Source organism: Tachypleus tridentatus, chromosome 1, assembly GCF_004210375.1.
Source record: "Tachypleus tridentatus isolate NWPU-2018 chromosome 1, ASM421037v1, whole genome shotgun sequence".
In the NCBI taxonomy this organism is placed as follows: domain Eukaryota; kingdom Metazoa; phylum Arthropoda; class Merostomata; order Xiphosura; family Limulidae; genus Tachypleus; species Tachypleus tridentatus.
This window is the reverse complement of record NC_134825.1, coordinates 128,087,125-128,099,584: the sequence shown is the minus strand read 5'-3', so window position 1 is coordinate 128,099,584 and position 12,460 is coordinate 128,087,125. Positions and strand designations below refer to the sequence as shown.

Genomic DNA, 12,460 nt, shown 5'->3' with positions numbered 1-12,460 from the left:
CACTTAGTTTTTGTTGGTTTTGCTAGAGTTGCCTCAAAATGATAGTAATATTCATAAGTTCCTGCATAATTAATGGCTCAATGTTTTTTTGTTTCTTTTCTGTATTATTATTATGTCCTTTAATAAAAGCAGTAGTGGAATGATGGGGGTGCATTAGACTTTTGCATATTTTTAATTGGTGTATGTTCCCAAATATTATTTCTTATATTCAACAATTCATAGGCTCAAGTTATATAGCTGCTCCGGATGGAAGCAGAACTCCTGTAAGTACTTCCTCTCTTGTTATGTTGCATTTATTTTTCCAATAATAGTTAATTATTTCACATTAACTTCAGGTAATGCTAAGGTAATGATATCTTAAGATTAATGCTGTATTGATTAAGTTTATTATGCTAGGGTAAGAATATATTAGAAATAATTTAAAGTATGCTTATAATTCATGATGTCTTGATGTAAATAGTTAAGAGAAAATCAGGTTTAAAAAATAGGAATCACTATTGAGATGGTTGTTTGGAAACTACTTTTCCCTGCTATATATAAAATAGATTTAGATAACAGCTATATATTGTGGAGTGAAATATTTAAATTTAAAAATTAGAGAAAAAGTATTTATAAGGGTATTTAATCAAGTAACTTAAAATGTATTACAGTGCATCATGTACACAAAACATTTGTGTAATTCACCAACTTGAAAATTTGTTGTTTTTCTTTACACTTTTGGGCCAAACCTGTAAATGAGCCATTTTTCTTTCTTTATTTTAAGTTCTAGTACAGCTGAAGATGGTTTTCTTAAACAAAATTGAATTATTAATTTATGCTTGTAATGTTGGTTTGACTAAATCTGTACCTTTTTCATTCCTGAAAAATAAATAGTAATCAAGAACTTTTTAATTTTAAAATTCTTTTTCCAAAAATCCTTAATTCAATTGCAAAAAAAATTAAAATGTATTTTAAACTGTTTTTAATTATGTTAAAAAAGTTCAGATATAAAGCAGTATTGAGAATATAAGTTGAAAGGAAATATTTCTGTAAAATATATTCATAACCATCAACCCATTTTTGGTGTCTGCTTGGAGTTATTACTGTGGAAATCCATACCTTTCTTAAATTATGCATGGGATTGTGTAAATGCTTAGGTTTTGATGTTTAATTGTTACTATATAAATATAAAGTTCTTTGGTATCAATAATTATAGTAAAGTTCCAAACAAACAAAGAAGAGAATAATTATAGGAAATAAAATAATATTTATTAAATTCCAATAACAGACATGCCAGTTGTAAAAGTGTTTACATATGCTTGCTGCTGACCTTTAAACTACTTTGATGTAGCAATATTTTTACACATTCATTCACATCCTCAGTACCAAATGATGTTACTTTAACTATTTGGATGCTATAACCAGATTTATTTGACTTAACATTTTTAGCATTTGGTGAGACAAGCGGATTTACTCCATGGTGACACAAAAACTTTTCTTCGTAGTGTGACAAGTGGGATACTTGCACATGCTTGAGTTTTCTTCCTTTGTGCCACGTATGCATATGTTACCAAGCAAAATTGCAACTAGGTTTCTTTCAGATTGAACATGGCAATTGCCCCACCAACTGTTAATTGTTTCTAAGTCCTTTGTCTTTTTGCAGGGAGTCACCATTTTGGAAGAAGGAAGCTGTAGCATTGATACAATAACTCATTTGTAGTAGCACAATAGTGTGTCACTGAAAGGAATTGAAAAAGCTTGCAATTTATGATAATGATATAACAGTACTTTATTTCACAAAAAGTACAACAACTTGGACATTCCATTGAATCTGTGGTAAACAGAAATATTGTGATAAGCTTTCTTAACTAATAAAAACTATAGGCACTATGGGCAATTCATAGTACTTGAAAAATATGTATGTGAACTTAACACAGTCAGCCTAAGAATTTGCTGCTTTATTTTATGTTGTCTTGTTATCAACCTGTTTCAACATGTGACTGAGATAAGTTTATTGTTCCTTTTAGTGTCTGTCTGTAATAAAGATTGTTATATTGCTTAGCCAAGAAGAGTAAAAACAATTTTCTTACCACCATAAAAGAAACAGTTTTAAACTCTTTCTTTTTTAAACAGACAGGATTAGGAAGAAAATAGTTACTTACAAATTGTCAGAATAAAATGTTTAATTGTAATAGAGGGTTTTATGGACTAATGATCAAACTGTTTTTAAAATAGGGTTTATCACGCAACAGAGATGGACTTTTGGTGGTTGAATTAGACCTGAATATGTGTCGCCAAGTCAGGGACAAATGGGGCTTTAGAGTAAGTGCTTTTTTTTTCAGTGCAGTATGATAGATTTTTTTCTGGGTTTTTTATGGCTGAAGTATTAATGGATAAAAAAGTAACGTTATCATGTTATTTTGAGTAAATTGTTGTAAATGAAAATTAATACTACAAAAATATTTTTAGGGAATTAAGTACAAAATATACGAAATGTGAAATTTAATGGCATTTTGCTATGCTTTGAGTTAGCAAAGATTATTAAGTTGTTGGCATATAGCAAAATAAATAAGTAAAGTAACTGAAGTTTTCATACAAATGAAAATGTGTTTTTTTTATTATAACATTTATTGCTTTAAACAAACTTGAACATTAAGAAATTAAATTGGGAAATTGTAGCTTGGTACGACTTTAAATAACTAGTTGCTGTTATATGTATGAAGTAGTATGACGTGATTTTAAAAATAAAATCAAATTATTGAAATTTTGGTCCTCAACAATGGCTTTATTCTTCAGTTAGTTGTTCTCATACATATATATGTATATATATTTAATTTATCAAGTAAACATAATAAAGCACCTGAGGGACAGAAGAAAAAGGCTAATACAAAGCAGTGAAATCAGACACAGATGTTTAGGCTTAACTGATTTTACCAATAGTACAGTAGCAGTGGTGGAACCAGATCACATCAAATGGATGTTGCAGACTGTATTGGAGAAGTCACTGTCACTGTATACAAAAACATATAAATAGCATATTAATCCCAAAGCCTATCATTGTTTTGTTCAGGTAGGCTGGCTTATTCTATGTGTAAACTTACTAACTGACATGAGAAGTTCAGCACTTTTATGCACTTTGAAAATTGTGTGCTTAACTGCTTGGCCACAGTTTAATATTACAGTTCCTAAACTTTCTATTCCACAATGACTGTTCTGCCACTGTTACCTTACAGCACCAGACCAAGGTTGCAGTTCAAAACTTTGCAATAGCTGGACAAATACTGTTTTTAACAAGCTCTGTGATATTGCTTGTGTAATTTGTTTGATATGAAATGGTTGGTTGCTCGGATATCAGATATTTTGCTGGAAAAATCCTGTATAAACACAACTCAAGTTATTGAAACCTGTATGCTGCATTTTGATAAACAATAATAAACCTTTATTATAAAGCAATATAAGATGTTTGAAAAGTATTAAAACAATTTTTATACTAGAATTAAATTAAACGTTTTGTTTTACAGTAACTGTAAGTACTTGTGTAAGTTAATGATTTACTCTACATGTTGAAAGAGTATAGTTAGTAACATGTGAGGGTAATATAATGACATAATGATCTAGTAAGAAACAAATTTTATGTAAATTTTTTCCTGTGTAGTTTCTCAGTGTTAAGACTATTAAGAATTAACTTTTCACATTTAAATATTCATGTATGTATATTAATTTGAATTTTTATTCTCCATTTACACATTCTCCGCTAGTACAGTGGCAAGTCTACGGATTTACAACACTATAAAATCAGAGGTTTGATGCCCCTCAGTGGACTCAGCACATAGCCAAAGGTGGATTTGCTAAATGAAACACACACACACCATTTACACATTTTTTTAATTTTGTATTTAAATTAGCCTCATTTTTTATGGCTGGTGCTCTTTCTCTCTCTTTTTTTTGTTTTTTAGATGACTCAACGCTTAGAACTTTATGCTGAAAGTTTGAATCAAGCTGTCCAACTGGATTTCAGACCACAAGTTGTTAATGAAAATGGACCGAAACAAGTAAAAAAACTTGATTGCCAATTAGTTTCTCTTGTTTGAAAAAACTGCAGTTTTGAAATCCAACAAAACTTTATTTAGTATGTATTTGCATAAGAAAATGAACATTATATTTGTTCAAGTGTTTCTTCTTTTTATCTCAAGTATTAGTTTGCAGAAGTTCTTAGCTGATATCTTTCTGATATGTAATTGATTGAAATAGTTCAAATATTCATGTCTTATTAAAATAAGATGAAATGAAATTAATGTTTATACACTTTATATATATCTATGTATATCCATGAGTTGGACTGACATTTTAATTTAAATGTCAAAGAAAAAATTTAGTTTTTGCTTCTACTGATATATGTCAGTGGTTAGTATGCTGGACTGTGAATCAGGGATTCCATGGTTTGTGCACTGTTATTATTGTAGAAATGGATCATACTTGGCATTATGAGGCCAAGGGTGTATTATAAACATAGCCCATGAATTGACAATGGGTGGTGATCACTAATTGTCTTCTCTGTAGTGTATAACTTCAAATTTATGGATGGCTAGTTCAGATACTCCCAGATTGGTTTTGCATGAAACTTAACAACAACAAAATCACTTTTTCTGGTGCTCAGTGTTTAGCTGTGATAGCTGCTCTATGAATGGTTCAGAGTTTTTTTTTAAATACAGTATTTTAGCTCATAGTACCATCATCCTTTGACTGGTTTGGGATCTAATTACAGTTTTGTACTCAAGAGTTTAAACTCTTTCGATTGGTATATTTGACCACATCCAAGGTCTCATATATTAACTTTTTCTAATCCTACCTAAAAGAATTTCAGTTTCAGGGTAGGCTGGTAGAAATCCTTATGAGTAGTAAAATCGACATGAGTGTACAAAGGCCCAACACTTAGTGTTGCTGGTACACAAAAGTATAGCTAATACAAAGAGGGGTAAGTGTCTCATAGATTAATTTACTCTAATCCTGCCTAAAAGAATTTCAAGTGTCACAGTTATTAAGGATTCTATCTTCTTCAGTTTCTTTTTTTTTTTTTTGTGTGTTAATTCATTTACTACTTAATAAGTAAGAAATAATGTTTCAAGATGGTGATATTGTTCATTGTTGTTGTCATGAGTTTATCTCCTGGTTAACTGATCTTCTATGCAGTATTATTGTTATCAGCAAAAGCTTTTTTTTTAATGAACATCATAATTTACAGTTTGTATTGAGAGTTCGAATTTATTTGGTAGGTGTGAGGTATTACCATGGCACTTACTTGGTTTTTTACTACTTTTTCCTTAATAGCACAATTTGTGACTTGTCTCTAAGTGATTGTATGTTATGAAATCCTTTGGTTTATTTTCTAATAATTCTGTTATCTATGACTGGTTTTGCAATTCAATGTGTAATTAAATAGCCAGTAATGAATAAGTTTATTTTTTCAAAAGGTATTAAAATTGTTCTCTTGATAATTTATAAATAAGTTACATTATACAAGAAAATGAACTTGGTTACATTTCTAAAGAATATTTTAAAAATTGACTCATGTTATATAAGATGTTTGTATTCTGCAGAATGTGACAAAATGAAGTTACTGTGTGGTGAAATATATACTAGTTTAGGAAGATGGAACCTTTTTACTGTTGTTTTATGTAAAACCTAGAGACTGAGAATGAATTTTTTTGCAGTTTTTTAACCTGATTTAAGTTTTCACTTATTGCTTAATGCTCATTAATAAATTTAATTTTTGGTATGTTTTGCACATAGTTTCTCATTTCAAAAGCTTTTTATAAGTAAGCTAAAATTAAGAATACTTTTATATAACTCAAGCCAACTCATAACATTTTAAGTTTTTTACTTGATTTAGACTAATAATTTTTGGTTGCAATTAAGGTATAAACTCAAAATATTAACAATACATTTGTGTTTAAAAATCTAGCATACTTAATGTTATGTATTGTTAATGTTGCTTGTTCTCTTTTGGTTTTGTATGTTTTATTAAATAGTATCACAGATATAAACACAGAAGTAATAGTAAAGGGTTAGTGCAAATTTATACCTAACATAGAGTTACAGAAACATAGAGTGAACTTATTAATGTGATGTCATGTTTCTAATCATCTGTTCTTCCTTTTTAATGTTCTTCCCACATCATTTTCAAATATTTTAATCGATACAGTAATTTTATAGACTATTAATCATTATTGACTGGGTAAATATTGTTTGTGTAACATCCTTTATATATAAAGCTGGGTGGGATGTAGTTTGTATGAATATATGTGTTTAATGAGAATTCAACTTCTTATGAATTTGTTCACAAATTTTGAATTGTTGTAGGATTGCAATATACAAATTAGTTGTTTGATATGAAGTAACTTTTGTAATGATTTTATTGTTTAAGGTTTTGTATGAATGTCTAAAAAATTTTGTAGCAACTTTAAAACTGTTGGTAAAGTAAATCAATTGTATTTTACACCATAGATGAATTCTGTCCATTAGTTAATGTTCAAGAACAATAAAATAAAGTTGGTGTTTTTTATTATTGTATATCAGTGAAATGAATGAAGAAGAATGCAGAGAAAATTACTACTACATAAAAGTCAACAGCATCAAAACATTGAATATTACTCATTTTTAGAAATGTTACGAATATTAGAATAAAACTTTTTTTATAATTTTTTCCCATGATAAATGTCATAAAAACTTTCCCTTTAACATATATGATTGCTATAATACATCAAAATTAAAACAATCTTAAAAGCTATATCTTAATTCTATAAAATAACTCTTGATTCAGATGTAGTTTATGTTCAGTTTTGAGATAATTTTATCTTATTTTGATATGAAGCAATCATTTGTTTTTATATTGATTTTGCTGTTTAATGGTTTACATAGTTAATATTTTGCAGAAATGTTTAAAATGTTTTTAATAAGTTTTTCAAAAAAAAATGGTGTAGTGGTATACCATGTTGTTGTTTAGTTCAATCTCTGCCCACAGCCTTGAAATGGCTTAAGTCAGTATTGGTGTAAGAAACAGATGGATATTTTTCATTTCTTGAAAGTTGCTTTTTGTATATGAAAAGGTACTTAATGATAGATGCCACAAACATACTTTTAAAAAATTATACATTATCAAAGCATGCTAAGGTTTTGGTGTAATGTATTTTAATTAATTCTAGTATCCAGTCTGGCAGTACTTTTTAACTATATTTGTGGGCATATATGTCCAATTAATTTAAAGGTCTACTAGTTTCCATAGGATTATTAAATTTGCATTTCAAAACTTAAGTCAATTTCATTTTTGGTTCAGAAAGCCAAGTGAATTTGTATCTGTGGCAGATATATTCAGATGGCTGCTTTTTCCATGGTCAGTAATTTAATTAGGGACATTTATATTAGAATCCTATGGATCTCTGATTTTGTGAGTTAAAGTGCCCTCACAATTCATGTACACCTACAAAGTGCTATTTCAACTATTATGAACCATGTTAGTATTTTCTGATAGGGATTGCAGGGAATTACACAAAACCCTAATAAAATATCTGGGAAAAAACACTGTAAACAGTAAAAATTAAACTCAAACAATACTTAAAAACCTGTTAAGAATTTATATAAAAAAAATACACCACAAAAGCATGTGTGTTAGACGTGGGAAAGGAAAATCACTGAAAACTGCTCATTTGCAATTGTTTTGTCTGCAACAAAACATGCTTAGTATACTGTACCCAAAACTTCAGTAGAATATTAAATAAGGTACTGCGAAAGTCATAGGAGTATTGAAAAGTTGACTTGTTTTTTCTATATTTTGCATAAGCTTAAAAAAACAAAAAAACATTATAATTCTCGTATAAACGAGGTTATCATTATCTCTATAAGTTAACTTTCTTACAAACATATGGTACTCCTTTTAAAAACTTAAGTATAAGGTGAAACAGAAATTATGAGCCAATGATGGACGAACTGTAACGTAGATAGGACAATGCTTTAAACACGGTACAGTTAGTGTTTCTAGGAAGCCAACCCATATATTATATATGAAGTGAAGGAGTGAAAAACGTCTATACACATATTAGACTTTATAATACACCTTCTTAAAATAAGCCCTTAAAATACAGGAAGGTTTATTTAAAGCAATGTTTTAAACGTATGTATTTTATCAGAAAAGACTTTTCTACTGGTAAAATTTTAAACGTGCTTAGTAGGAGTTGGATCTTAATATAGATATATTTACTCATTACTAAGCAGTATATAGAAAAAAGTAGTTATACAGAAACTACAAGTGTCACTATATTCTCAAACGAATCTCCATCTGTAGCTTAACATTTTTACATTTTGAACTAATGCGATCAAATAGTCAATAGCTATAGTAAATCGTCACCCGTATCACCAAGCTGTGTTTATTATCAATACATTGTATAAAGTCAGTCATCGTATAAAGTAATATTTTGAGCATAAAAAACCCATGAAACAAGATAAAAAGTTTCGAAATTAGGGGCGGTTAGCGCCAGTAGCTCTTGAGTAGATTTACGTAAAAATCGACAGAACAATAAAAATTTAATCTTGTGTGTATACGCTATTTACAAAAACAAATCGTTTTTTTAAGTTACAAATAAAAACTTACTTTCATTAAATTGGTATTTTAAGTAAATATTTATGATTAATCAGGGAGCAGTATAAATATTCTAGAGTAATTTATAAGTGGCTCTTAAGAGATATAAAAGACGAAAACGTAAAAATACTCAAAGGCAATGCAGCGAATAATACTATGGCTTCAAATACATGGGCTAGTATATTCTAGTGATTAGCGTGCCTGGACTGCAAATTCGAGAATAGATAATGAAAATGGTTGTTAAATTAGATAATTTAGAACTGTGGGAAAACAACATTAAAAACTCGTTTTGACTTGACAGTGTATTACAACAGTATTCTTGCTTCTGTATCTGTCTTCTGCAGAAATGTCTAAATATTTTATTAGAAATTACAACTTTTACAGTAAGGAAAAAATTAAAACAAAAAAAAGCAACGGGCACTACATTTCAAACATTGGTGCGATAATTCTCAAGTACATAGCTTTTGACTGTAAGTACACTTAAAAAGAATCTAGAAATAAAAACTGTTTTTTATTTGCGTGTGTACTTGAGTCTTCTTTCTTCGGTGCCGCCCCCTGCTAGTACAGCGGTATGTCTCCGAATTTACAACGCTAAAATCAGGGGTTCTGTTCCCCTCGGTAGGCTGAGTAGATAGCCCTTTGTGGCTTTGCTATACGAAAAACACACACACCTTCGGTGCCAAGTTCAGTTTTTCTCTGCTTAACTTACTCTGGAATGTTCTTATATTGTGAATTACTTATATTTTTTCTGTTGGATGTGAGTTTACCCATATATCACATTTGAACTTTGGTCTGCAGTTGGGCCTAATAAACTAATAATCATCCTATTAATAATTACAGAGTCACAATGTAGAAACCGGAGCGAAAGCCAAGATTATACTACAACGATTGATAAAAAAAAATGTTGACACACACATCTTGTTACTGTCACATTTGTTTAAATAATATAAGTTTTAATATATATAACATAAAATATGTTAGTTTGATGCATAAGATCACCATCGTTATCACACCTGAAATTTAAATTATCGTAAGAATTAAGTGCAACAAAAAAGAGTATTCTACTTCAATTATAAATTGATTTGTTTGAAATTAAGCACAAATTTACTCAATGGGCCACCTCTGCTCTGCCTGTCACGGGTATCGAAACCTACTTTCTAGCGGTGTGAGTGCGCAGACATACCCTTGGTGAATGCAGCACAGATAGTCCATTGAACAGCTTCATGCTTAATTACAAACCGTTAGATCTAATATGTGAAAAAATAATTAACAAAGTATTCAACGTTTCATACTTTTAGGGTTGGACTAGTTAGCATAGAAGACTATGAATTGAAGGATCAATAGTTCACGTCTTGTTGTTGAAAAATAATAATAAATTATGGTTACACACTTACAGTTTGTTAAAAGAATGTTGATAAAATCCCAGCAATCGATTAGACTCACCCAAAAGTTGTCAATGGAAGCTGTTGACCAGCTATATTCTCTTTAGCTTATTGGTACAAAAGTAAGGATGGTTAGCTCGGATAACCCTCATGTTGCTTTTTACGAATGTGCAAAACAAAATAAGCTGACTCTTTCAGTTCATGAACAAGTATTTCTATCAGGTATAATTCGTTAAAGTAATTAATTTAAAATATATTACTAATTATAGCTTGTAGAAAATACAAGTTATGACATTATTTCTGATAATTGATAGATACCAGTTTTAAAAACGCAATGTAGCATAAACTCGCTGTATACGATAAATTTAGAACTAAAACAAAGGATATCTTATACTGTTTGAAAATTACAGAGAAACTACAAGATACAATGAGATAGAAATTCAGTGAAAAGACAAACACGAGAATTTTAAATTGCACATTGTATAGTAGCAAAGGCCCCAGAAAGAAAGAAAGTGTAATAACTTTTAGTGTTTTATAAACATTACGCACTGCTAAATGAAAATAAAACAAATTAATAACATACAAATGAAAATAAAATTTTGGTATTTTAGATTGAAACAATATCTTATGAAACACATGGGCTTAACGACCAAGTTAGAGCTTCTCAAAATTTGGGCACATAGTAACTTGTATTGTCAAGAATATTTTCCCACTGAGGCAAAAATAAAAATGCTTCTGTATTATAAACATCGTGCTTTTGATTATTCGATATTAAGAACAATATAATAAATCTCTAAATTTGCCTGTTTTTAGAAAGGCTCCAGTTCTTGTGACCATGTTATAACGTATAATGCTAATACATTTATACACTGCTACTCCACTTCCATCCACTCTCACCGAATTTGCACAAAATACAGGGCTCAATCCTGATAAAGATAGTGGATATAGCTATCCCTAATTTAGAGTCTTATAATATTCAGGACAACCAGTCAGTAGCATCTGCCATCAATGTAGCTATCCTTAATCAAATAGTGAGATTAGCTGTCATAGTTATAATATCCTCACGGCAAAAAGTACAGAGTATTTTCACTATACAAATCTTGTGTGATGGCAAAACAAGTTTGAAACTTCATCCTTTCATAATATCAAATAATGCATTTTTTATTCGGGTATTTTATTTATTTATTTGACATTCTTGTAAATAGCATATAGAAAGGTCCTAAACTTGTACTAATGCTTAGAAAAAAGTTTCATACTCCGAAAGTCACTTTGTGGGGTCTTATAGTTGCTTAAACTTATTGCTGTTTCAATGAACTCCTGGAATGTTGGTTGCACTCAGGTTGAAAGGTGGTACAGGTAATATTAAGTTGTAATTTGTCGCAGCTTTCTTTTTGCTTAATACTGAAGTATCTTATTCTCCTTGTTCCATTCTTTATCTGGTATACATGTCTTTCTCTACAAATTTTCAATCCGACCCTTTATAGCAAAGCTCCAACTCGTTTCTTTTGTCAAGTACAATAATTTAATTTTTGTTTACGCAGCCACGTGAACCTTTTTGGTTTGCTCTTTATGTTTATATATATATTTGAAGTTAGCACAAAGCAACACAATGGGTTATCTGTGCTCTGCCCACCAACGGTATTCAAACCCGGAATCTAGCAATGTTCATTTTGTTCTTTGCGAAACATTTTCTGAATGTGCTATCATCTCGCATAACTCAAATTGGAAATCAATAGACTTAATGTTTTAATAAGTCTTTTAGTTATCTCATTTTGTCTTATATAACATCCTTTTAGTCTGAACATATGCGTTACAAATAATTAATTTACTGTTTAGTTTTTTGTTTGTTTGTTTGTTTTTGAATTTCGCGCAAAGCTACACAAGAGCTATCTGCGCTAACCATCCTTAATTTAGCAGTGTAAGACTAGAGGGAAGGCAGCTAGTCATTACCACCCATCGCCAACTCTTCTACCAACGAATTGGGGGATTGACCGTTACATTTTAACGCCCCTACGGCTGAAAGAGCGAGCATGTTGGGTGTGACGGGGATTCGAACCCGCGACCCATGGATTATTAGTCGAGTGCCTTAACCGCCTGGCCATACCGTGCCTTTGTGTATATTCATTTTTGAAAAGTTTATATCACAATATGGCATTTACCCTCTTTTAAACTAATATTCACTAAGAAAATCTTATTCAACAAAGTAAGATATTTTTTATAAAGTTAATTTACTTATATTATAGTACACATGATCATTTCTACATCATTTTAGTTCATACAACTATAAAAGTTGGTAACCGTCCACAGGTTTTATTTTCGATGTTTGTGTTTAAAACGATACCATGAACTATTTGGTCTGTGCTTGCTTTTCACGGGTATCGAAAAACGATTTTTAATGTGTAAGCCAGCAAACTTGCTGATATGCAACTACGTGATTTGTCTTAAGATGTTATTTATTTCATATTTG

The 12,460-nt window shown here is 30.1% G+C and overlaps 1 protein-coding gene across 6 annotated transcripts in view; it reads left to right on the top strand.

The window, feature by feature from the left end:
* The window catches only part of pyd3 (beta-ureidopropionase pyd3), a 52,004-nt gene extending 45,463 nt beyond the window's left edge, over positions 1-6,541 (top strand). For all 6 annotated transcript variants that reach the window (XR_013012783.1, XM_076450888.1, XM_076450869.1 and 3 more), the window contains 3 exons: positions 223-263; positions 2,215-2,301; positions 3,936-6,541. Coding sequence is in view for 5 of the 6 variants with exons in the window: in XM_076450888.1 (XP_076307003.1) it covers positions 223-263; positions 2,215-2,301; positions 3,936-4,070 (263 nt within the window). In the remaining variant the exon portion in view is untranslated. The remainder of the gene's footprint in view (positions 1-222; positions 264-2,214; positions 2,302-3,935) is intronic.
* The last annotated feature ends 5,919 nt before the right edge of the window (positions 6,542-12,460 follow it).